Source organism: Coccinella septempunctata, chromosome 9 (genome assembly GCF_907165205.1).
Source record: "Coccinella septempunctata chromosome 9, icCocSept1.1, whole genome shotgun sequence".
NCBI lineage: Eukaryota > Metazoa > Arthropoda > Insecta > Coleoptera > Coccinellidae > Coccinella > Coccinella septempunctata.
In genome coordinates this window covers 12,942,076-12,968,994 of record NC_058197.1, presented here as the reverse complement: position 1 = coordinate 12,968,994, position 26,919 = coordinate 12,942,076, and the positions used below count along the sequence as shown (strand labels likewise).

Genomic DNA, 26,919 nt, shown 5'->3' with positions numbered 1-26,919 from the left:
CGTTATGAGCAAGTTTTCTAAGAGATCAACAAATGATACATATACAAATATTTAAAAAATAATAAAGTGTAGATAAGTCAATTCACATGACGGTCATTTAATGTTATTACATAGGACCAAAAATGTTCCACCAACGTGCTATTACGTTATAGACGTTATACATAGATTCAAGGGAGATTCCAGTGGAACAGTTGCTCTTTTAGAATATTTATCGCATTCAGATCTACTATAACTTCTTGAACTTGAATCAATCTTCATTGGTTTCAGTTTTATAATTGACCTATATATTCAATATCTTTTTATTGGAAGAATGTATTAGTACGTTTTACATGGTGTAGAGTAAGCTAAGTTCTTCGGTTCTTGGTTGCCTGAAAAATGGTGAAATTCCAATTTTCTTCATTGCTCTCATTGTTTTTGGAGCAGCATAATGTGTTTCCTGGTTATAATTACACTTCACACTGAAAATTTATTATAGAACGCAGATTGAGAAATATTTAATAAAAAGTATAAGTCGTATTTTCAATAGGATCAATGAACTCATTGCTCATAATAGATTTTGTGTTCAATAGTAAAGAAGCAATCACACTAGAAATTTTGTTGTTCTTCCATATTTAATTACCGAAGATTATAATTCCACATGTTCAATATTTAGGTTATTGTCCTTTAGTGTACCTACCTTTTTCCAGCAAAGTATAGAAAATCATTCTCAGCAGATAAACGTGTAAAAATAATGAAGCTTTTTGTAATCTATTCCAACCATATAATTACTTCAATAGGTTTAACTTCACAGTCATTTTCGAACAGTAATATGATGTGATTGATTTTCTGAAAATTTATGAGCACTACGAAAGAATCGCTTACACATTCCATTTATTCACCTAAATTTTATTGTTGAAAGATTTGCGAAACTATATCAGCGTTTTTTCTTGGTTTAGTGTCCTAATTTCCAGATTTCAATCCTCCAAAGTACACGAATTCTTGCACAGAATAAAATGAAACTTATACAGTTTGAGATTAATTGGTTGATATTTTCTTTTGTCTTTGTCTTCTCGTCTGCCCAAAAGGAACAAGTGAAAAACGACGATAATGAACTGCTACTATCTATTGTTGTGAGTATCTAGGATTCAATAGTTCAATATCCGTTATAAAGAAATAAAAATATTGATTTGCTGAGTGAATAGGAAAATGAGGAACAATTGGTTATCATGAGGTATATTTCAAGAATTAAAGTGAAGAAGAAAAACTCGTTTCGGAAAAATTTCGACAGAAAAGCCTAATACAATAATAGATACATCAGATATGTCGACTTTGCAAAAAAAGAGTACTTTGGAGTACTCTTTATACCATTTGATTCATCCAACAAATATGCATCTAGATATGATGACAATTATTCTAAATTCCTTGAGAGGAAATCTCTATAATTATTTACGAAATTGAGTTTAACAAGCAAGTAATCTGCTTTCTTGGTGTTTCGATGTTTATTCTCAGTCAAGGTAGCCTTGATCGAAAAAGAACAACCGTTAGGTTTTGGTAACTGGACGGTTCGCAACTCTGGCTCAAAATGAAAAAAAAAAGTTCTAACCGGATTCTTCAATATCACCACTTCGGTAGGTTGTTCAATTTCTGGATATGTTAATGATGGTTGAAAGAAGATTGAACTCACAAACAACTTTTATCTCCAATAAAAGATTAACGTCTCTTAGAGACCTGGTTATTCTGGACTTTATTTTCGAATAACGTAGAAGTTCACGATTGAACTCAGGTAGATTCAGTAACATATACTTTAGGATATCGAAGCAATTTTTGCCATGTAGTCATTCACTTCCTTGCTCACCAAATTCAGGACATTGATGATTTCATAAGATTTGATTAGATCGTTAATAAAACGAACACGATTCGGATATCAGTTGAATCAAAATAGGGAGTTATTATAGCCACCTTTTAGGGATTTAACTCCATCATTTTAAGAGTGCATTTTTTGTTTTTCATTCCAATCTGAACTAAAAACAACTTGTCAACTTCGCCCCTCAATGTTCAATGAAAATAATTCAAAATCACATTTCTGGTTGTAGTAAATTCATACCAAAATTCAGTAAAAGGATCAAAAGAAATGTGAAGCAATAAGTTTTAATTTTACTTTTTTATGTAGGTTAAGATATACAAAAAAATATTCTCCAACTACTTCGATTTCCGCATATCAAGACAAAATAGAAATTAGCACCTGAATAGTTTGTTTGCTGCTTGTTGGTTTGAACCTTAAAAATGATTTCCAGATATTCAGAGAAGGAGATCGTACACCTTTAATTCTTCAAGAAAATGATCCATTTATGGAGAAATGGGTAGCTTCAGGCTTGGGAATACTAACTAAGGTAATTTTCCATTTATATTCTATTGTAATTATCAATCGACATTCAAAAACTACATCTAAATCTGAGTAAATCTTTTCGTAACATCGTAAACCTAACTGTAACACTTTGACCAGTCAGTATTCCAAAGATATCAGGACCTTTCGTCCTATGTGGTCACAACAAAGAGCTACTCGTTTTAGATTCACAGTTCATCATTAGAAATGAGTTTTTTCAGAAAATGTAGTATGTGGTTTATACTCTTCTAAGCCACCAATCTTCAACTTCTGTCTAATTTGGAGCAACCTCTACGTGTATATTCTTTTCTGTTTATGTTTTGCATCTATCCAGCTTTTCGTGAAATTAGACCAATGTTTTCTCGAATGAAAATTACTACTAGGGCTAACCTAGACACGGAAAAACACAACCGTTTCAATTCGGGCATACTGGAAGCTAAAGGACAGAGTGTTTCAAAATCACGACCTCAATCTGACGACTAAGACAGCTGTTTACAAAGCAGTGGTCCTCCCAACGCTTCTTTACGGAAGCGAAAGCTGGACGCCCTACAGGCGACATATTAAACAGCTCGAACAAACGCAACAACGTCATCTAAGACAAATAATGCACATCAGATGGTTCCACAAAGTTTCGAATGCAGAAGTCTTGCAACGCGCGAGTTGTACAACAATTGAGACTCAAGTAACAAGGGCCCGACTCAGATGAAGCGGCCACATTCTGAGGATGCAAGACACAAGACTCCCCAAAATAGCTCTGTATGGCGTATTCACAGAGTGAGCTCGGAAACCAGCAGGCCAGTATATGCGGTTCAAGGATATACTACATAAATCCCTGAAATCAGTTAATGCCAATCATAACTGGGAACAACTAGCGTTGGATAAGTCACAGTGGTGGTCTTTGGTACACAGTTATAATAGAGGCTCGAGAAGGATACAGCGGCGTTCAGATCTGTCCGGAGTGTGGAAGGATCTGTAGGTCACGGTTGGATCTCTTCAGTCACAGGAGGGCACACGGTAGCAATTAGCCCTAAGAAAGTATAGGTCTCTTCGCACTTCTTTCATGTCTTTTTGTAGATTTATTCCCGGTAACGGTATGCAGCAATGAATAAATGACTGAATCGAGTAGTTCTTGGGACATCTTCCATCTTGCTATTCATAGAACACTTCAGCACTTTCAACAATGTGCTGTATCTTTAACGACAGTATAAAACTCCATTCTAACTGATTGAAAATGAATTATATTTGCAGGTTGGCAGGAAAAAGATGCACTCGTTTGGCAAATACCTCCAGAAACGCTACAAAACGAATCTGGACCCGATAAAATTACGAAAATCTATCACAGTCCACTCCGTCGAGTATGACCGTCATATCAGATCCGCCAGAGAGGTGATCACAGGCTTGTTATCCACTTTCCCACGATCCATACGGAGACCCTACATTCCGATCATCACAGATTCGACTGAAAGCGTCAGGATGATAGAGCCCTGTCCTGCATACGAGAAAGAGCTTCAGAATTTCATCCACAAGAATAATACCTTCAGTCAGTTGGATCTGGACGAAAAGGATATTTACAATTTGATCCAGCAAAACACCAAATGCTCGTGCAACAGCTTTAGGGACGTTAAGAAATGCGTGGATCCGATGGTTTGCGAAAGATCAGAAGGCTTAGGGTTACCTTCATGGTGTAACGAAACTTGCTATCAACGTGTGATGCACCTGCTTGATATGGATTGGAAGGTTGAAGTGTCTGATCCTAAACTGTTGAATCTGAGGATGCAGCCTTTCGTGGATCTGATGTTGAAGAAGATGAACGGCTACGTGACAGGTTCGGAGAAGGAGTTTCAGCTCTTCCTATACTCATCAATCGGCTACGCCATACCAGTGCTCATGGACAGCATTGGAGTGGACAACATAACACCACATGTTCCCAAATTCGGAGCAGCCTTGATCGTGGAATTGAGGGATGTTGGCGGGAAAAAAATCGTCAATATGTACTACCAGAGTTCGAAAGTTGGAGAATTGAAAAAATTATCCATAAGAGGTTGTGGAGAAGATTGTGAATACAGCGAGATTTTAAAATTGCTTCCACCTCTGCTAAAGAAGAAACGCCTGTCATGCGCTAAGTGATTTTTGTCGTATTTTACGTAATAAATTTTACATTGATGGCGTTGTTTTATACCTTCGAATGATACTTCTGAACAGATAAATTCAATAAGCAAGATTTTGGATCCTGACTTTTTGTCTTGAAATTATTAGCTTAATTACCTACTTACTCAATATTATTGATGATAATTGCTTGAAAAAATGAAGTGGGTAGCTATGAAATATGATTAAAATGACAAATATAAGTTCCCTACAATCTACATTACAAAGATTGAACAAAACAAAAAAATCAAAAAACTAAGTAGAATTTTCTTTATCCGCTCCTAAATATTTTTTCAGCTAGAACATGAACATTTCCTCACTCTTCTGGTGTATTTCCGGTGACAATAATAATATAATACAGCAGTTTGTACGTATTGATAAGTTTAATATGTAATACACTTAAGGCTTATAATTGAAAACTTTTTGGGATGTCATAACTAAAGTGTTTTATTCAGTACATTAAACAATACGTGTACACTGCTTTATCTTAATATTTTCGTCAAGAACAGATGAGAATAGTTCGGGAATCATACTCTAGCTAAAAAATGTTCAAAATTCGAAATGTAAATTTGATGCAACATTATTTTTGTTTGAAATAAAGCTATGTTTCCTCCGAAAAAAGCAACTTTCCTCCTTTATATTTTTTTCAAATAGGGCGCAATTGATTATTTGTATATCTGAATCTGTATAGAAGATTCATATTTTGCATATTTTTTTCTAAAAACCCTGTATTGTGAAAATTCACTGGTCGAACTACTCTTTATAGATTCATTTCAACAATATGTTCAAAATATGATTAAACAATCCGTTTTCACGTCTTCAATTTAGGATTAGTTGAACTCAGTTTGTTTTTACTTATTTCATCAGATCAATATTTTCATTTTAGTTAAGGTAAGTTCCCAATCCACTTTTCCATTTATTTAAGTATTAGATTTAAGTAGACAGATATTATTGAAAAGATTGTGGAAGTTTCAGTTCAGTTTATTTATTTCAGTGAATATTTCATTTCAATAGATAGTTTTTTAAGTCCACTTCCTCAACAATATATCCTTTAATAAATAACAGTTACATTTGTGTTCTGTTCCATTCGAATCTATATATCTATAATAGTTTGCCTTCTTCCAAAATTAGGGGAAATTATCACATTGATTATTTTTGTGGTTTCGATATAACGAATCGTCTGGTATTTGATATTTGATTTTCCTTCACAGATAAAGAGAACCACGCTTAGGGAAAAGAGATACTCCTACAGAGGCCTGTGTAGTTAGTTGTGCACTTTTTTAATTCTTAAGCGGCTACTATCAAGCCATCATGAAATACTTTGCAGCAGTACTGAGTCTTTTATTGAGCTGTTTCACGGTTATACATGGTGATCAATTGAAGGCAGTTGTAGCGGTAAGTTAGATTTGGATGACGTTAAAAGTTTATGGATCCTAACTGATGATTGTTTCAGATTGTAAATCATGGAGATACGATACCTTCGAAGTTCTATCCGAACGATCCATATCAAGATCCAGAAATTTGGCAGAAACCCCTAGGACAACTGAGTAATGTATGATAATTTAAAATTTTCTCATTCTTAAAGACATATAACGCTATCAATTTTGAAAGTGGAATCTCGGGGAATATATTTTTCAAAGAAGAACTATCAACATGTCATTCTAGAAATGAATTGACCTTTAAACTTAGAAACCAACAAGAAAAAATCTACTAAATTACACAATCATTTGGAAGCGTCTTTGAAATTCAAAGTGGTTTTTCTAAAAAATAAATCAAGCTTATAATTTGTTATAACTCATTGATTCAAGTAGGTGCCTTTTTATAATACGTTATGCACTATTTATTTTTTTTTTATCGCTAACTTTTGTGAAGGTCGCATTGATGGATATAAATTTCAGTGATTTTTTCATGAAAAATATCAATTCCCTCGTAAACGACTGCCAAGATTTAATATTTTTGGAAGATTTTATGGATAAATCAGACTTGCTGTACTCTTCGGATACACCAACGAAAACATTCAATAGGAAACATATTTCCTTAGAGAATAAAGTTATCACTCTTAAGGAACTGGTTAATTCACACACCAAAAACCATTTCCGTATACTGTCACCATCGAATTTTCCTTAAAATACAAGAGAAAAACAACAAAATGTTATTTTGTGAGCGCATTGACCAAAACTATACATACAATAACAGGTACCTCTTTCTGGGGGACAACTAAATTAATTCAATTAAAGAACTGAGAATACTTTCGTTACCTACGAGGATATATTGAAAAATTCCTAGCCTAATATGGAACCAAACAAAATTTCAATGTCAAAATATTTTATTACTCAACATATTCTCCTCGTAATTGGAAACATTTATTACAGCGAACCTGCAACGTCTCGAGACCTTTCAAACCAGACCTCCACAGCTTTTATTTCCTCCTCGAAAATTTACGACCTTTCAAACTTTTTTTCAGTTGAGGAAAGAGATGATAGTCGGATGGAGCCAAATCTGGTGAATAAGGGGGGTGTTCTAGTATTTCAAACCCTTAATCACGAATTTTTTGCATGGCATCATGAGATTTGTGTGCAAGGGCGTTGTCCTGCAAAAACAAAATACCTTTGGATAGCTTTCCGCGTCTTTTCTCTTTCTTTCTCTTCTTTTTTTCTCGTAGAGTGGTCAGTAATGTCGAATAGTAATCTCCGGTTATTGTTCTCCCCTTATCCAAAAATTCAATCATGATCACTCCATCGCAATCCCAAAAAACTGAAGCAAGAACTTTTCCAGCAGATTTTTGGCCACGAAACTTCTTAGGTCTTAGAGAACCAGAGTGTCGCCATTCTATGGTCGATTGTTGCTTTGTTTCTGGGTCGTAGGAATGTACCCAAGTCCCATACATAGTAACAATTCAGTTTAAGAAGTCTACTCCTTTTTCAAATCGAGCACAGATCGAAAGCGATGCTCTAACCCTTGCACGCTTTTGGTCAACATTTGGGGATCCATTTTGCAACAATTTTTCTCATGTCCAAATTGTCGTGAACTATATAATGAACGCGTTCGTCTGGATGTATTAAATATGCTTTAAAACCTCTTCCAGCTCGGCGAGCAGCAGTCCTTCGCAGTGGGCCAATGGTTCCTCAAGAGATACATCCTCAAAAACCCCTTCATCAGTCTCCAATACAACGCCTCCCAAATCTACACCTACGCAGAAGATCGAGATGAATCTCTCATGTCCGCTGAATGCATCATGGCTGGTTTTCTTCCACCTGTTGCTGACGAAATTTGGAACAGAAAACTCCCATGGCGACCTACTCCAGTACACAATGCTCCACTCTTCCTGGACTACTCCATAGGCAGAGGCGTGGGTTGTCCAAGATTCGAGCAGGAAGCCATTAAGGTTATACACGGAAGGTACTATAGGACACACAACAAAGAAGAGAAGAACCTCCTCCAGTACTTAACGGCCGAAACTGGAAAAAAATTCACCAACATAGGACAGATCCCTGCTCTTTACAACATCTTGCAAGTCGAACAAAACCACAATCTCACCCTTCCCCAATGGACAGAGTCCGTGTTTCCTGAACTTCTCGGGAAGATAGTCCTGGAAGATTCTATCCTCAGGACTAAGAACCCAGAATTGGCAACTCTTTCCATTGGACCTTTGTTCTTCCAGATCGCCAAGCAGTTTCAAGACGTGATTGACAACAGTCCAAAGGTCGGTGTCAGTCTTGGGGACATAAGGAAGTTCAGGTTATTCGTGGCAAACAGCAGTCTCATCTATGATACCCTGCACGCTCTGAAAGTACCATCAGTTGGAGTTGTGCCTTTCAGTGCAACTCTCATTTTCGAACTTTGGGAAGCACCAGAGGGCACTAACTATGTCAAGCTGATTTATAGGAACTCTCCAGCATTGCACGCTGCTGCCAAAACCTTGAAGATCGGCGGTTGTAAGGCTGTTAAATGTCCTTATCCAACTTTCAACTCGACCATCAACAATTTCGCCGTGAATTTCACTCAGTGGGAAAATCTTTGCAATCGTCCTGTTGCAACGACAGCGGTCAACGAGGTATTACCAGCTCAACCAACTAACGTTACTGCGTGAGAAGGAAATTGCTTAAAAGATTGAGAATGATTATCCTAGGTATTCCGCTACCTATTTATTCACTGAGCCTTGTTTTATATGTTAATATATGTCAGTTTGAAAATTTGTTAAATAGTTTTTCTTCAGTTGAGTGTTTGTCGAGTAATATGGAAATTGTTATTTTTCGTTTCCTTTCTTTTATGTTTTCTGATATCACAAGAACTCATTGACAGTCTCTCCCTTAAATAAGTTTGTTTTTTTGTATGAGAAACCATTTATAGTTTTGGAAAAACGTTATTAATTAGGATAATGAACAGTCTTAAGACTTCTAAAGCATATTTCGACCACGTACTGCTTGGCATCTTTATGTGCCAAATTTGTGGTTCTATGGGTGTTAGGGTTCTTTGAAATTGTACCCAAGTCGATTGAATTTATGTAAAGGGATCTTTGAGGTAGGTAATACTAGATGCAGAAGATCCTGGTTTTCTCTAGGAGTAACCATATGATTGGATATATGTGGCAGTACATTGTTATTCAGAAAAACCAAAGTTTCGTCCATAGATGAGTGAAATTTATCAACATATGTCTGAGAGAAAATGATTCTTGGAAGTACACTTATAAATCAGCTCTACCATCCAAACCATAATGGATTTTTCGAACAGAGCGGCTTACTGCAATTGCAGAAAGGTAATTCACCGTCTTGGATTTCCCTCATACTAAGAAAAAGCTGCTCTGCTAAGAGACAGCACACTGAGAGTCTGAGAGAGTTAAAAAAAGATCTGCTACTGGTTATCGTGAATAGGCAAGAGTATGTTTCTGTTGAACATTTTTTGAATGAAAGGCTTAATACCATAGTCGATTTATTGAATCCATATATTACAAAATATTATCACACAAGAATGGAACTATTCAGCTCTATGCGGATATAAAAATATCCAGAATTGAAAATAAGTATACATACAGCAATTATAGATATATCCTTGTCATTATTATAATTAATATATTTACAGTAAATATGTGATGTAATCCTCATATATTTTTTCATTTGACATATACAATCATTACCAAAAGAAAATCTTCTTTGAAGTGTATGTCTAATCCACTAAAACTGTGAATCAGTCATTAAGTCACTGACCAAGTATTCACTAAATTCACTGGGATTGTACTCGGATAATGTGCGAATTTAAGAGAATTCTAAACTCTGTGCCTAGATTCTTCTTAATTCTAATCTTGCTTATGGTGCTGATGAAACTTTGGGTTTCCTATTTTCATGATGTTATTTCGAAGAGCTGCTTGAAATGTTCTCAATCGTTAAACTATCGGCAAATAACGGGTAGGATTTATATAATTTATAGCAATAAAAGCAGCTTCAGATGAGAATGTGAGATTGGGATAAAAAGCAAGGAAGAGATCAGCACCAATCTTTCCCCATGCAGCGAATCTAAATTTTCCTCTTAATCCAAAACGTCGCCTGTCCTGATCAAAACAAAAGTTTCAGCCTGTTTCAGAAGAGTCTGCTTATCCTAAGCACCTTTGAGGCGATTTCTGCTAAACCACCACTTCGATCATTGTGAATTGATCAAGTTAGGGCTGGAATTCCTCGAGAGAGATTTGTTATTTTTGATGTGTTTCAATTCCCTAGTACCGCTGAATGTGAAGGCTACATCACAGTTGCTCAAAGGGTGGTTATCCAGTTTTTTGGTTGTGTCTGAAGTTGTCTCCTCCAGAACTTCCGTAGGTATTATAAGAGATGGGGTGTTATTGTTTGGACTATTCGGTGCATTCGATATCAATATGGTGTTTACATCGTTCAAGTTGTTATTCCTTTCGTTCTCTTCATTGTCCGTTTCTTGTATGGTCAAGTCGATGTTGCTCAAATTCGGCGAAACGGTGTGGAACAGTTTTTGTTTCAGTATGTTGTTGTGTTGGTTCGAGAAGAAATTGGAAGTCCTTTGTACGTTTCTCTGTAAATCGTCCCTTGTTTGAAGGTTCAAACTGTTGAAACGTAATTCTTCGAGATGGTTGTTGGTGCTCAGTTGTATTCTTCCAGTACTTTGGGACTTTATCAATGGCTTGTTTGGCGGTGCGTTGCGAGACCTCTGTGGTAGATTTCCATGCTTCTTCTTCTCTAAGAAGATTATTTCGGAAACTATTCTCCTCACGTCTCCAGGGATCTCTGTTAGTTTCTTCTCTTCGATCAGGTCGTTGATGAAGTGTCCCAGAGTGGTGATGGTTACTTCTAGACCTCTTTTTTCAACATCCTGCTTATTGAGCTCAGACTGTTGAACTTTTCTCATCGTCTCAAGTCCTTGGTAGTTGGCCATCACTTGGTCCAACTGGGCTTGAAGTTTTTTGTTCTGCTCTCTCAGTCGTTTGTTCTCCAGATCTAATTTATGCACTTGATCCACTTGAGGTTGTACTGCCATCATTTCCTCTTGGAGCACGTGGTATTCGACCTTGTATTCGAAGAGTTGCTTCGTGATGTCGGTTATGTACACCTGTAAAATGTTAGATTTATAATTCAGTCAGGATTTCATTCACGATTGAGTCACTACAAACAACTTTCGACTAAGCGAGGCTTGATTTGGTGCAAATGCCAATAACCAGGTGAAGATGTAGCATAAGCAATACTAATCGATACAAATTCTGATTGAGTATATTTGTGGATCGAAAATACTCACCATCTTCATAATTTTCTCCAGCATCGGCTTGTCAACTTGGGTGAGTGTTATTTTCAAATAATCCATGATTTCTTCGAAACTTGAGCATTTCAGCAAGTTATCTTTGTGGAGTGTTAGTAGAGCCAGAGCCACATTGAAGACAACATCTAGCCCCTCCATGAATAAGAGATCTGAAAGAATGAGAAATGAAAATTGAAACTCTTCAATCTAGGAACTGTGGATTACATATAGCTTTTGTTTGTATCTCTTTCTCACACTCACCAAAAACTCTCGTGACAAATCCTAAGGGAAACTGCGAAGCAAATATAGTTAGGATCCAGGGAGCTGCATATAAGGTTGGCGATATATCATAGTTATTGAAATGTTCATACAACTCTGGTAATTTGTCGTGGATCAGTCTGGAGAGTTGGAAGAGTCTGATTTGAAGTCCTGTCATGTCTGGGAGGTATTGTTTCCTCAAATCCCTCCTAAACATCAGATGTCTGAGCAGAAAGAAGGCTTGGGCCTCTTCCATCTGGAAATATATTTCGTTAGAATAATTTTGAGCTCAACAATAAACAATGCGTGTCCTATACTCACATGTAAAAGAAGAACACCTACAACGAAGCTTAGACCTTGACAGTATCCTACTTCTGGGTCCAAAAGAGAATAAGCCTTAAGCAAATTGAACAAAGCTAACTGTCCAGGTCCCAATGGACTGCTGAAGTAAGAATGATTTGGAAAAGTTCTACCTGTAAATGAAAAACAGATATCAGCAGAATTCTTCCTTTTTTAACATAGGGTTTTTACCAAGATCGATCAAGATGGCGTGTTGATGTAACGTCAATTCTTTCAGCAGTGTTTCGTATGGTGTATCGTAGTGGGGAATTAGAGAAGTATCTATTGGAGGGTTTGTCATGCAGAACTGATAGGCGAGGAATTGCCAAGCTTCACCACGTTTTCCTCTTGGTATACCTGAAAACATTTCCATCAATACTCCAGATCTTTCGGGCAAAACCTCAACTGTTTTCAAGGAAAACTTTCTAACCTTGTCGTATGGAGTTGTAAAGAATGGCCTTGTCTACCTTCTTTCCGCTATCCTTATTTATCATCAAATCCCAAACTTGTGACACTTCCCTTTCGTTTGGTTTCATCTCGTCGTACTCTAGTTTTATTCTTTTCACAGCAGACTCTTCTTGTTTTGCTGAAACAAGGAAAGGAATCATATTTTTTTTATAATGTTAGGTAAGTGGAAAATATTTCTTGAGTAATTACCTCTGAGTGTTGCATTCTCCTTCTCCATGCGCACCAGTAAGATCGCCTGATGAATAGCCTTCTTCCAAAGCTCCCTCAATTCTTCCCTTGTTTTCTTCACATGCAATTCGTCTTCTTTTTTGTTCGGGCTCACGACCTTCTTGAATATCGCTTGACGCCAAGAACCGTCCAAGTTTTTCGGGGATGGTTCGTCTTTGTTCGATTTAGGAGAACCGACCTTGAAGAAGCTGAAAAGATCAAATGGTCACTTATCAAACTCGACAACTTGTAGCCCACAACTTGAAATGTTTGAGGAGTGTGTTACTTAGTAGAAAATAAATCTGAACATACATGTCCATCATTGGAGATTTGACCGATTTGTCAGTCTGCTTCTCAGGAGAATTCTTGTTTGTTGATAAGTGGAACTCACTGTCTTGCTGAGACCCGATAGTTGAAGACCTTGACCTCATTCCCTCTGAGTCTCTATCTGATAGATCTTGAGCAGAGGTTTTCGACGGGGAATAAGGGGAGGATTCCTAAAATAGAAGTGGTGTTATCTGGTAGGTCGACCATAAGGAATAAAGGTATCAAACTCCTTCGCCTTAATGACTGAAGAAGATATGAAGCAGATATGATAACGATAATACGTTTTAGGAACTGCTGAAGCTAAGGTTTGACTCACCCTGTTTAGAGGAAGTTTCATCTCTCTCAACGTAGCACTGAAATCGTCTCTACTTGCTCTTTTCTTGAGCATTTCGAAGGAATTGCTAATAGACCTCTTAGCCTTGGTGAATATGGCACTTCCACCTAGATACTGGTTCAAGAACTCTGACCTGCAAAAAATAAGATAAGACACCTAATTTCACAGTTGTAAGTAAGGAACCTTCCACATTGGCAAACTCAAATGAACCATTATGAATCTGAAGAGTTACCTCCACCATCTTATGTCATAAAAAAGGGTGAGGGAAAAATGAAGAGCTCTGATCAAACCTTCAAAACGTATGGGGTTCGAAGATCACCGTAAAATCTTCTTTTGAATCGTGTTTAATGCTCACCTATTTTCTGCAGAGTCGTGGACATGTCTTGCTTGCTTCATTTCGCAGTGAGTCCTCAACAGCATCATCAAGAACTCGTTCTGTTCAACTATGGAATTTGTTTCAGCTCCGCCGAATTTCATCATTATAATCTTTTGTTCCTCTTCATCGAACTGTTCTATCCTGAAAAATAGAAGACTGAATCTTATCCACCTAATCCAGGACGATCAACCTACTTTCGAAGAATGGCAGCTTGCGTTTTCTTATCGGATAAGTTTTCTATTTCTGTACAGAGTTTGTGGAACCAAACCATTGGGCAGTGATCGCAGGAGATTATGGTTGTTTTGGGTCTAGATTCAGCAGTTGTGAATGCCTGGTTTATGGCTGAAAAGCAATCAATTGAATTTCATAGAAGCACATTGCAGACTTGAGGGCTATATTATTCACCCTGAGCTTATTCAACAGCCTATCGAGTCATCTCACAAAGCAGCGTTTGATAGATGTACGACAGACAGGAACTGCTGGTTCTGGACATCAAAAGAATGCATTGAGTAGGGAGAATAGTGCTTTCAGATATTTCTTCCGTGAATAAAGTGAGTTTAACCTCATTTAGCTCAGCATGAAGGAGACAGTCCTCTGTTATTCCAAAATAAATGTTTCTAAATCCTGATTTGTAATGTAATTTAAAATTACCTGCTACTGTGTCGCTTGTAATCGCATCCGATTTACATCTAAAAAAATATCCTATGTATCCATGAGTCTTCTTAGTTTCCTTACAGATGAAACAAAAATGATCCTTGTTTATTAAACCCTGAAATATTTCCCTAGTGTTAATATCACACAAGACATCAAATTCTATTCAAAAATTCTTGGAGCAATATTCTTGCAACAAATACTGAACATGTCTCTATTTGTTTCATTTCGAAGGTTGAAAATGAAAGAATAAAAGATGGAGAAGTATAAAAGATTAACTGAAACACACAAATACACTGCGCAAAAAAATTAACCAATATTCTGAAAATCTCAATTTTAATGAAAGTTAACTCTACATTGACTTTATAACTTATTTTTTATGTTCTCTCGGGAAGGATTTGAACGAAACAAGACACATTAAATGGAAGAAAAATTTAGGATTTCATCGAATCTTATGTGAAAGAAGAGAAATGAACAATTTTCAAAATACTGAAATGCTGATAAGTGATTTAATACTTAGTATTTCCACCCCTTGCGTTAATTACAGCTCGGCAACGACGGTTCATACTCAAAATGAGTGATCTTAAAATGTTCTGATCTAATCCTTCCCAGATTTCTCCGAATTGGATTCCTAAGTCATTAAGAGTAGCTGGATGATTTTCTGAACTTTTCAGCCTTCTATTGAGGTTGTCCCAAACCTGCTCAATCGGATTGAGATCTGGACTTCTCGCTGGCCATTCTATTCGAGAGATTTCAACCACTTCAAGGTACTCCTGAACGATGCGCGCACGATGGGGTCTGGCATTATAGTCCATAAAAATGAAATTTTCACCGATGTATGGGGCAAATGGCACTACATGCTCTTCAAGAATGTTCCTTATATACTTATCAGCAATTATAGCTCCATTATCAACGACCACTAGGTCTGTGCGAGCAGTCAAAGTTTCACCCCATACCATAATCGATCCTCCCCCGAAACTAGTAGTATTCAGGAAATTGCACTGAGCATATCTTTCATGTGGAGTCTGTATACAAGGGAACGTCGATCACAATGGTAGAGGCAGAATCTAGACTCATCTGTGAAGAGAACTCTTTCCCAATCGGCCACTTCCCAATGGATATGCTCTCTCGCAAAATCCAAACGCGCCCTTCGATGGGCTGGGGTAAGAGCTGGGCCTCTTGCCGCGACACGAGGCCTTAAATCATATTCTCTGAGGCGATTTCTTATTGTCTGAGTGCTAATTTGCACCTCATGAGTTTGCTCAAGCTGAATTTGAAGGAGGCGAGCGGTTGCAAACCGTTGTCTCAACGAAGAAACTCTCAAGTAACGTTCTTGAATGGCAGTTGTTACCCGTGGTCTACCCTGTCCTGGTCTTCGGACATTCATACCTGTCTCCCTGAATCGCTGCAACATTCTGGACACACTTATATGGGAAACTCCAAACCTTTCTGCAATTCTTGTGTATGTCCACCTTCTTCTCGCAAAACTACCGCTTGGGCACATTCCTCTTGGGTCAAATTGCGTGTTTCGCGTTGCATAGCGATCGAGTGTAGAAAATCAAACGAAAGAAAAACTATTGATCACTATAGTATTCGAGAACAACTGATTTTAGAATGGAGCCAATTCATTCAAAATCTGATAATATCATCTTTTTTTATTCCTGCTGGGAAAAAACATCTATATTGAAGAAAACCGTTGAAAGTGGATAACATATGCATGCATAATTCTGATAAAAATAATTATCATTGAGAACACCTTCAGATGTAGAATAAATTCGAGATTTCCATAATGTGCGTTAATTTTTTTGCGCAGTGTATTTTGAATCATAGATCAAAACTGATAGCCATTGGTTTACCTGAAGACAGCAAACACTCTCCTTGTGGCTTTTGTGCATGAGAATTTTCTTCCTGTCCGGACTTATCAATCTCAGATCTGTTTTATCCACCTGCAATAGCATGGTTCGATTCTGATCATCGTCGTCTTTCTGTTCTCCCTTATGACTTATATCCTCTATTCCTGATTTGCTCTCTGAATCGTAATATTCATCCGCCGATTGAATCTCAGGAGTTCTACCCCCTAAATTTGAAGCCGATGATATAGAACGTTGAAGAGGCTGAAAAACTATGCTATCTGATGAGCTGGTTTCGCTAGCTGCTGAATCCTGAAAAAAATAGTGATATAGTCGATTGAAATTTTGGATCTGCAGCATATTGTTTTGAAACAAAGCTCTTACTTACAGCAGATCCTCTTCTCATCAAAAGATCCTCGCTCTTCAGTCGGCCAATATTGGCCAACAACCTCTTCTGCTTTTTCTCCCTGTCATGGTCCCTAAATTTTTCAATAGAATCATCAATGAACGTTTCGGGAACGTTCTTATCTTCTATCCGCCTATTTCCGACATAGAGTACCTAGAAGGGAGGAATATTTGTTTAGAAGGCTCAACTGGACTAGTTCTCAGACGGAACTTACTTCGAAAAAATTGCTTAAGCTCGGAGAAATGTCTGTACACAAGGAGGTGAGGTTGGTGCTGCTCAGCGACCTTGTTGTGTGGATGTTTGTTTGTTCGTTCATTTGTTTGTAGAGTTCCGCTACCTGAAAAGTGGATTGATCAGTACATTTCTATATCCAGTGGTTATTAGCAAAAATGATTCTCATGGTCGTTGCAACTTTGATAAAATTGTAGTTAAAAATAGAATAGCTTTTTTCGTAAAAACAACTATCGTATATACTTTTACATTTTATGCTTCATAAATTTAATGATATTCCACATTTCTCAAAACAGCAAAGAATAATTGGTTTATAAGATCCCTTTTTTATGAATGTAGATAGGTAGGAAGTTCATAATCAAACTTTCTGAAAACCGTCCACACGAGGATGTATTGATATCTAGTTAGCCCGGACCAGTTCCATGCATAAAAAATATTGCGTTACCATAGCAACGAACAATAACTCATTAGAAGTGTCATTGTGAAGTTTGAATTCAAAAAAGTAAACCAAAGTTTCGCAATAAATTAAAAGAAAGAAGTTGTCCACCGAAATTGTGAAAATCGAAAAATTGGAGTATCGTGCCATCATCAAGTACCTGTATTTAAAAGGGTTAAGAGGAAAGCAGATTTACTAAGATATGCTTAATACCCTTGGTGATCAATGTCCTTCGTATGCGACCGTGAAAAACTAGACTGCAAGCTTCAAAAGCTTCATGATATAGTTCACGTCAATTTGGACATGGGAACAATTGCTGCAAAATGGATCCCCAAATGTTCGTATGTTGACCAAAAACGTGCAAGGGTAAAAGCATCGCGAACCGAATTGTTACTATGGATGAGACTTGGGTACATTCCTACGATCCAGAAACAAAGCAACAATCTATAGAATGGCGACACTCTGGTTCTCCAAGACCTAAGAAGTTTCGTGTCCAAGATTCTGATGGAAATTCTCTAGCTTCAGTTTTTTGGGATTGCCATGGAGTGATCATGATTGATTTTTTGGATAAGGGGAGAACAATAACCGGAGATTACTATTCGACATTACTGACCACTCTATGGAAAAAAATTAAAGAGAAAAGACGCGGAAAGCTTTCCAAAGGTGTTTTGTTTTTGCAGGACAACGCCCTTGCACACAAATCTCATGTTGCCATGCAAAAAATTCGTGATTTAGGGTTTGAATTACTAGAACACCCCCTTTTTCACCAGATTTGGCTCCATCTCTTTCCTCAATTGAAAAAAGTTTAAAAGGTCGTAAATTTTCTCCCAACGAGGAGGTAATGAAAGCTGTGGAGGTCCGATTTGCAGAGCAAAAAGAAACATTTTTTTAAAGGTCTAGAGACGTCAAAGGTTCGCTGTAATAAATGTATCCAATGAAGAGGAGAATATGTTGAGTAATAAAATATTTTGACATTGAAATTTTGTTTGGCTATAGTAGTCTAAGAATTTTTCACTATATCCTCGTATATCGACTCATCTGTGAACAATACTGAGTTCCATTGATCGTTCCAGTCCAGTCCAATCGAACTCGCATATGATTTCTTCTCAAACGATTAGCAGCTCAAAGTCTCCAACGAACTGTTTAAATCGAAACCAAAACACCAGAAGCGTTCAAAAGCAGCTGTTTCATATGACGACAAGTACTCAAAGACTCTCGCTACAGGTAGACACAGTCAGAAACCGATCTTGTTGAGGAAAGATAGATCTTGGGCGTCCACTTCTCGGCCTTTTGGTCTTTCTGGACGAACCCAGAAACTACGCTTTCACTGACTTGAAAGGAATGCGCAAAATAGCAAACAACCTTCATTTTATCGATTGTGATACCTACCGAATTATTGGGAATAGTTCAAAAACATGGCAAAATCCTAATTTCAATAAGAATCTCACGTATAGATGTAAAAACAAACAAATAAACAAACCAACAATGGAAATAATGATATAATGAAGGTTTATACAAGAATCATGCTGAACGATGAAACGATGAAACATCAAAATATCTATGTTTTTCAGCTGTCATTCCTGTCACAACATCATTCGGCCAGAATTCGCATCCATCCAAAAGCGAAGCTCAAAATTCCAAATTCCAGTAAAAATGGGCAGATTGATGATAAACTACCTACTCGAGCGTAAACATTTCAGTTGGGGTTTCTACAAGAAAAATTACGAATGCATAATTCCTGTGCTATTGATGTTCGCCGACTGCTGTTGGATGGCCACATCGACCTGTCACGGTCTGAAACATTACGACATCATCCTTTCCAACTCGGCGAGGGACAGACACGAAGAGTACGACCAGTTCCTCAAGTTCCACCATCACCAGTGGTGGATAGCGCCTGATTTGAGGGAGGACCTGTCGAAGCCTCGAAGGGATATGTTCGACCTCTACACCGAGATGGAGAAGAGATGGAAGGCGATAGAGACCAAGGAAGAAGCATGTGTACCAACCGGAGAGTGAATTTGATTTTCCAAAAGCGAAACTGTAATGTAGTTTCATCGTAGCTCAATGAAAGGAATATGCTCAGTGAGAACATAATCTTTTTCTAAGGGGGGTTGGAAGAAAGAAATAAGTAAAACCTTTAAGACCTGTCAATTCTCAAGGGATGGCTTTAGTTATAGTTTGGTGAGCCTTACATATGTGGCATCTTCAGCTCGCCAACTCCGGAGTTCCAATTCACTCCAGTTTCTGAGAGGGCTTCAAGAAGGCTAAGTCCTCATTCCTCCTAAAATATTCTTGTCCAAGACATTCAGACATTCTTTGCACAGGCTAACAATGGCAAGGCATTATCTAACCAGGTTAACAGAAGTTTCCTCCTCTACCCCACAGAATTTACAATCGTCAGTTTCTGATTAGCCTATTCTGTATTCTCTACGTCCTGTGAGGAAGCCTGTGGGGAGTCATAACTTATTCTTACTTAGATCAAAATGTTTTTTAGACCTTGTAGTTTCAAAATTTTCGGTGTTAAACTGTTAATCTTCTGGTTTCTGCAGAAACTCTTTCTTATAGGTGTATTTTCCTCTACCACAGAAAGGCTCTGGGCCAGTGGGTAAAGTTCTGGTGAGTATGTTGGCCTCCTAGTTTCCTTTGATTCCAGAGTGACCAAGAACCCATCAAACTAAAGAGACCTTTGTTTTTCATGCCTATTTCTTTAAGTTTCTTCGGCTCTTTTCATTAGCTTTGATTTGATGACATAGGAGTTCAGTGCTTCAATAGCAGCTTGAATATAAGACTGGAATCATCCTTGATCAAATCCTTGATAGTTTCTTTACAGGTTTATGTCGACACATCTTTCGATTGCAAGTATGGAAAACAATCCAGCAAGAGCCTTACGATAGTGAAATCTTCATACACTCATAGGAAGGGAAAGCTATTTGCTTTCCTCTTACCCCTATCTTTTGAGTTGGGAGTTTTTGAGAAAAACGAGTTCCAAAAATGGAAAAATTTATGATGATAACTTTTCGTTTCAACCATACAATTATTCTGCGAGAACTGTCAAGTTTCTTCAATTATCTCCTGATGTTGAACATTCAATACCTGGATCGTTTCAAGCTTATTTTAAAATTTTTAGGCATCAGAAATTGGCTGCGATGCCAAATAGCAAGAATATGATTTATTTTTTTCTAGTCAAAGTGTTCAAACAGAAGCATTATCAGATGGAAAAAACCTTTGAATCTCTTGACTTGAATTTCCGATGCAAAAATATTTCCTTCGTGTAGATTCTTTTTTCTTTCGGGAAAAATATGTAGTCAACATTGCGAAGTCATGGGTTAGTCATGAAACTTTCCTGTATTTTTTACTCGCAACTCGCATCGAATCGAAAACGAAGGAATTTTGAAAACTGGCCAAGACTTTGATTATTTCTAGTCACGCCATACAGTCTGCGAAGAATCTACTAAAAAATGAACTCCAATCAGGAGAACGTGTTGTAATCATCCGTAGTATTGAAAATGAACATTCCATTACCCAGAAACTGCTGCCTAAAATTGAACGAGCAGTCAGGTTTTAAGTGGAGAAATTTGAGAATTGGAGTTCCTAGTCCGTATTTGAACACTCGAAGGAATCTGAATGATGATGAATTTTCCATCCTCGAAAAAATTATCATAAGATTCCAAAGTAGTTTCATATAAAAAGCTAAAATGCTATTCCTCGCTGAGGCTAAGTTCAGAAATCAATAAATCTGAGGCCAAGGATAGATCTGTGTAATAATCTTGAACAGAGTTCCCACAGAGTACTCAAACTCAACTCTTGTACTTTTCGGAGTTCTGGTGGTTCAATGAGACAAGCTCAATCTCCAGCATTTTCAACATCGTTTTTCCATGAATTTTAACACACTGCGCAAAAAAATTAACGCACATTATGGAAATCTCAAATTTTTTATTCTTCAACTGAAGGTGTTCTCAATGATAATTATTTTTATCAGAATTATGCATGCATATGTTATCCACTTTCAACGGTTTTCTTCAATACAGATGTTTTTTCCCAGCAGGAATAAAAAAAGATGATATTATCAGATTTTGAATGTATTGGCTACATTCTAAAATCAGTTGTTCTCGATCAATTCTAGTGAACAATAGTTTTTCTTTCGTTTGATTTTCTACACTCGATCGCTATGCAACGCGAAACACGCAATTTGACCCAAGGGGAATGTGCCCAAGCGGTAGTTTTGCGAGAAGAAGGGTGGACATACACAAGAATTGCAGAAAGGTTTGGAGTTTCCCATACAAGTGTGTCCAGAATGTTGCAGGAAGACAGGTATGAATGTCCGAAGACCAGGGCAGGGTAGACCACGGGTAACAACTGCCATTCAAGAACCTTACTTGAGAGTTTCTTCGTTGAGACAACGGTTTGCAACCGTTCGCCTCCTTCAAATTCAGCTTGAGCAAACTCATGAGGTGCGAATTAGCACTCAGACAATAAGAAATCGCCTCAGAGAATATGATTTGAGGCCCAGCTCTTACCCCAGCCCATCGAAAGGCGCGTTTGTATTTTGCGAGAGAGCATATCCATTGGGAAGAGGCCGATTGGGAAAGAGTTCTCTTCACTTATGAGTCTAGATTCTGCCTCTACCATTGTGATCGACGTTCCCTTGTATACAGACGTCCACATGAAAGATATGCTCAGTGCAATTTCCTGAATACTACTGGTTTCGGGGGAGGATCGATTATGGTATGTGGTGGAATATCTTTGACTGCTTGCACAGACCTAGTGGTCGTTGATAATGGAGCTATGAATGCTGATAAGTATATAAGGAACATTCTTGAAGAGCATGTATATAGTGCCATTTGCCCCATACATTGGTAAAAATTTCATTTTTATGGACGATAATGCCAGACCCCATCGTGCGCGCATTGTTCAGGATCAGGAGTACCTTGAAGAGGTTGAAGTATCTCGAATGGAATGGCCAGCAAGAAGTCCAGATCTCAATCCGATTGAGCAGGTTTGGGACAACCTCAATAGAAGGCTGAGAAGTTCAGAAAATTATCCAGCTACTCTTACTGACTTAGGAAACCAACTCGGAGAAATCTGGAAAGGATTAGATCAGAATATTTTAAGATCACTCATTTTGAGTATGAACCGTCGTTGCCGAGCAGTAATTAAGGCAAGGGGTGGAAAAACCAAGTGTTAAATCACTTATCAGCATTTCAGTATTTTGAAAATTGTTCATTTCTCTTCTTTCACATAAGATTCGGTGAAATCCTGAATTTTTCTTCCATTTAATGTGTCTTGTTTCGTTCAAAACTTTCCCGAGAGAACATAAAAAATAAGTTAAAAAGTCAATGTATAGTTAACTTTCATTAAAATTGAGATTTTCAGAATGTGCGTTAATTTTTTTGCGCAGTGTATTCATACTTAATCAGTTCCTCCAAAATAACCAACGCATCCCTTAACAATGCTTGGCACCAAAGAAAACCATATAACCTATGGTGAACAATCTTCAATAGTCGCCTATACACTATATTGCAACTTGCCTTCAAATTACTGTCCACTTTTAAAATTTTTCTTGATAATATATGTGTGACCAAACCACCTTCATCATTCATTGATGATTTACGTTTGTTTACCACCACATTAACTCTTGGATTGAGCCAGATGTCACCATCTAAGTGATGTTTAAGCTAAACACGGAACATTTCATTCGTTGATCTTGATTCTATTTCGAAAAAGTACATTATCAAGTCTTCATAGCTCTTCAACGAAGCGTTTCACGACTAACATTCATAGGAACTTTCCATCTTATGAGGTTCTGATCCTACATCCGAATTTATAACCATGAATCCTAAGATACACTTCATAATAAAATAACATTGGCCTCTCCAAGAATTCATGAATATCCTGGATACCGTGATAGATTTCCAAGAACTAATTGGTTAGCGATGCTGATAAAGTTCTCGAGATTCGATGCAATTTTAGGACAAAAGGGAAATAACTTCAAGGCAGACTAGCTGATGAGAAACCAAGAATTTGTCTTTCTTGGTAAAAGCACACAGTGGATTTCCAATTTCCCTCTATGGAATTCAATCGTTAGCAACCCTTACCTTCTTCCTATTCATCAGAGAAGCATCGCTATGGGAGCTGTAAGGGCTGAATCCAACAGGAACACCAATCATTTCTATAGAAAAAATCACAGCACAAAAATCTATCACACTAAATCTGAACAATCAAGTCTATTCACACCACCAAATTCTCCCGCCACATCGATGAATCGAACATCATCAATCTCACGACTTCCTGAAAAAACTTCCGCTTATCTCCATCAATTTTCAGACGCGCGAACGGCTCGCTCAACAGTGAAATGGAACATCTCTCGAGGATTTTCAGCATTCAGAACGTTATGTACAATGTGACGTCTGCGACTCTAAAAATACTCAGATATCATCCATTCAATTAGTGGTCGTGTATATATGAGAAATGGCGAGAGACGTGAATCAATTTTCAATGTTTTCGAGCTGCTTCGGAAGTGGATATTGATCCTTTAAAATCGAAACGCGTTCGATGGTAATTGATTGGGTGGAATGGTGATAGAATTTCTGGGCGCTCGCGTTTGGTTGATTGGCTTTGTCGGCTATTGGAGTGAGCGATGCAGCGTGGATTGCCCATGGAGAGAAAATTTCAGAGAGAATAGTTATTGGCTATCAGTCGAAGTAGATTCTGTCCAAAAAAAGCAGGAGAGGGTTCTTGATTCAATGTACAAGTGAAAAACCAAGCTTAACACAATAGACATATTTCCAAACCTAATTTGAGTATCTGCATGTAGTAATAATCCCAGTAGGATTAATAGAATCAATTCGGATATAGGTTCAGTACCTAGAAATAAGACGAAAAGTTCCTATGGAGTAAGGAGCAGAGAGGCTTAGTTGGAGAGTAATGTTGCTCCAAAGATGACGACTTGATTATGGATGCAATCAATTTTTCAGAGGGTCAGAGTTAAACAAATGGAATTTTGCAGTGGTATTTTCCCAATTGAGATGCACCTAGAACTCAATTTTTGACCGATACCCCATAGCTACCTAGGGGTATACGAAGCTTTAGGCCTTTTAGACTCAATATGGACAAAATCTGGTAAGTCCGCCAGAAAGCCTTCAAACACAAATTATTATCAGCCTGATGAGACTCTAGAACAGATCGAGCAGTTCAAATACTTGGGAAGCTTCATAAATACTTGGGCTAACCTAGACTCGGAAATACACAACCGTATCAATTCGGCATCACGGGCATTATGGAGGTTGAAGGACAGAGTGTTTCAAAATCACGACCTCAATCTGAAGACCAAGACAGCTGTTTACGAAGCAGTCGTCCTCCCAACGCTTCTTTACGGAAGCGAAAGCTGGACGCCCTACAGGCGACATATTGAACAGCTTGAACAAACGCAACAACGTCATCTAAGACAGATAATGCACATCAGATGGTTCCACAAAGTTTCGAATGCAGAAGTCTTGCAACGCGCGAGTTGTACAACAATTGAGATTCAAGTAACGAGGGCCCGACTCATATGGAGCGGCCACATTCTGAGGATGCAAGACACAAGACTACCCAAAATAGCTCTGTATGGCGAATTGACAGAGGGAGCTCGGAAACCAAGAGGCCAGTATAAGTGGTTTATCATCAATACCTGATCAGTTGGGACTGGGAACAACTAGCGTTAGACAGGTCACAGTGGAGGTCTATGGTGCACAGTTATAATGGAGACTCGAGAAGAATACAGCGGCGGCCAGATCTGGTTGGTGACTATCCATGCCCGGAGTGTGGAAGGATCTGTAGGTCACGGTTGGATCTCTTTAGTCACAGGAGGGCACACAGTCGCAATTAGCCCTAAGAAACTATAAGTCTGTTCTGTTTTTTTTTTAATGTCTTTTTGAGGATTTATTCCCAGTAACGGGATACAGCAATGAATGAATGACATAGGGGTCAAATAGGAAACCCTTCTTTTATTCTTTACCATAACTTTTCTTCAACCTCATCAAAAATATGTATCGAAATGTCGATTTTTCTGGAAACTTTATTGCCTGTAAGAGTATAAATTAGATCCTTTGGTCTATTTTCAAAAAACATCGGCTTTTCCTCATTTGAAAAATTTTTGCCATAATTTGGGCACAAACCAAGTACACACAACGAACTAAATCGTTAATACTATGATGATGGTCAAACTGACATACGAAATTACAAAAGGTCGATCCTAAGCAACGAGAGAAGATGGCTTTTAGTTGGTTGTTCAAAAACAGAGCAAGGGATATCTATACAGGGTGAATCATTGACTCGTATAGACATTTTAACAGTAGACTCTTGAGATCAAAAGAAACACTTTTAACCTATACCATTTTCCGATTCGGAAAATATAGGTCAGATCAAGTTTTATAATGAGCTTTACCACCCCTGAAAAACAAAATAATCTTCAGAATAACAAGCTGATACTCTGACATTACACATCTATGGATCATTTAAAAAGATTTGCTTTCTGTCAATATATCATTTTTTTGAATTTCACAGATATTTTTGCCTTTCATCAATTTAATATTTACGAAGATATGAGTGAAGTTGTGAGCATAATATTTTACATCATCAATTTTTTTTCCTTTCGAAATGAATTTGAAACCGAAAATCACAATGATCAATTCGATCGAGAGCTGTATGATTATATTTGCCACGATTCGACCACAAATTATAGAAAAGTAGGAGTGAATTGGCCGTTCAAATAAACCTGTGCGACCTGTTTAGCAACAACCTTTGGACTCTGAAATATTGCCAGGAGAATCTGGGAGAATCTTATCCACCAAAATAACATGGATCTATCTGGTCAGGTAGTGTTTTCATTTCGAGACACTGTTTTCCTCATTCTGAAGTTTACAGATATTGTCAAGGTGAATCGAAAGAATTGTCTACCAGAGATACATGTGTAAAAATGTAAAAAATAAAATAAGGGTTCAATATTGGAATTTTTTTGGCGAATAGTTGAAACTATTTGAAAAGCTTCCAGAGAATAGCTGAAATATATATATTTCATAAAAGTAAAAAGAACCACTTGAGTTAATTCAGGTGTAACAAAGATCAACATATAAAAATGTTGGTTTTTAATCACTATGAGAGGCTTGATTAGGTACCAACCTTCATAAATCAAATATTGAACCTTGTCACTGTGTCACAGCTTTTTTCGAGATCCCATCAAAAAACTATACAGAATACGTCAATATAAATGGCAGACTATAACAAGCTAATTGGTTTATTATTTCAAATATTGAACCTTTAGAATCGACCACGAGATTTTTGTCTTCATGATTGTTGAGTGTACATACTACAATTTCCAACCAATACTGAGCCAACTACACCAAAAAAATAATCTTAAGTAGATTCCACTAATACTCGATGAACATTCATAAGTGAATATTAAGTACTTGATTTCCAAAGCAACGATTCTGATTTGGCCAATCTTACACCATATACCTATAGTGAAAAAATGTGAGTTCAATAACCACAAAATCGATATTGAAAGATTGAATCAATTTAAAAAAAAATAAATAAAAAAGAAGTTTGGGCTTCATTCGAAACTGATGTTTTATAAAGAAAGACAGAAATCACATACATAAATATAATAGATTCTATCAAAAGCCTTACTTTCTTAAAAATGAATTTTTCCATTAGAATATTTTGCAAGAAAAGAAAGAAAAGAAAATAAGAAAAGTTAAAATATTACCATTATTATCTTTTTTGTGAAACTTTTCAGTTTA

General features: G+C 37.3%; 3 protein-coding genes across 4 annotated transcripts in view; 2 read left to right on the top strand and 1 right to left on the bottom strand.

Moving 5' to 3' along the window:
* The first annotated feature begins 827 nt into the window (after positions 1-827).
* LOC123320173 (testicular acid phosphatase homolog) lies at positions 828-4,525 on the top strand. The gene is made up of 3 exons (XM_044907376.1): positions 828-1,109; positions 2,274-2,369; positions 3,611-4,525. Exons 1-3 carry the CDS (start codon positions 993-995, stop codon positions 4,487-4,489), a joined length of 1,092 nt encoding a protein of 363 aa, XP_044763311.1. The 5' UTR covers positions 828-992; the 3' UTR covers positions 4,490-4,525.
* Positions 4,526-5,241: 716 nt separating this feature from the next.
* On the top strand, positions 5,242-8,703 carry LOC123320848 (testicular acid phosphatase homolog). The gene is made up of 4 exons (XM_044908304.1): positions 5,242-5,398; positions 5,719-5,902; positions 5,961-6,059; positions 7,593-8,703. Exons 2-4 carry the CDS (start codon positions 5,819-5,821, stop codon positions 8,595-8,597), a joined length of 1,188 nt encoding a protein of 395 aa, XP_044764239.1. The 5' UTR covers positions 5,242-5,398; positions 5,719-5,818; the 3' UTR covers positions 8,598-8,703.
* Positions 8,704-9,423: 720 nt separating this feature from the next.
* The window catches only part of LOC123320844 (TBC1 domain family member 1), a 43,235-nt gene continuing 25,739 nt past the window's right edge, over positions 9,424-26,919 (bottom strand). The window contains exons 1-16 of one of the 2 annotated variants that reach the window (XM_044908298.1): positions 23,236-23,493; positions 16,688-16,810; positions 16,456-16,626; positions 16,074-16,379; positions 14,218-14,335; positions 13,761-13,908; positions 13,546-13,707; positions 13,173-13,323; positions 12,842-13,026; positions 12,512-12,738; positions 12,285-12,440; positions 12,047-12,211; positions 11,837-11,988; positions 11,519-11,771; positions 11,258-11,427; positions 9,424-11,074 (exon numbers count right to left, since the gene is read on the bottom strand). In XM_044908298.1, the coding sequence (XP_044764233.1) occupies positions 10,142-11,074; positions 11,258-11,427; positions 11,519-11,771; positions 11,837-11,988; positions 12,047-12,211; positions 12,285-12,440; positions 12,512-12,738; positions 12,842-13,026; positions 13,173-13,323; positions 13,546-13,707; positions 13,761-13,908; positions 14,218-14,335; positions 16,074-16,379; positions 16,456-16,626; positions 16,688-16,810; positions 23,236-23,307 (3,492 nt within the window). In that variant the 5' untranslated portion in view covers positions 23,308-23,493 and the 3' untranslated portion in view covers positions 9,424-10,141. Of the gene's footprint in view, positions 11,075-11,257; positions 11,428-11,518; positions 11,772-11,836; positions 11,989-12,046; positions 12,212-12,284; positions 12,441-12,511; positions 12,739-12,841; positions 13,027-13,172; positions 13,324-13,545; positions 13,708-13,760; positions 13,909-14,217; positions 14,336-16,073; positions 16,380-16,455; positions 16,627-16,687; positions 16,811-23,235; positions 23,494-26,919 lie in introns of those variants that run through there. The other variant, XM_044908297.1, reaches the window with a different exon arrangement.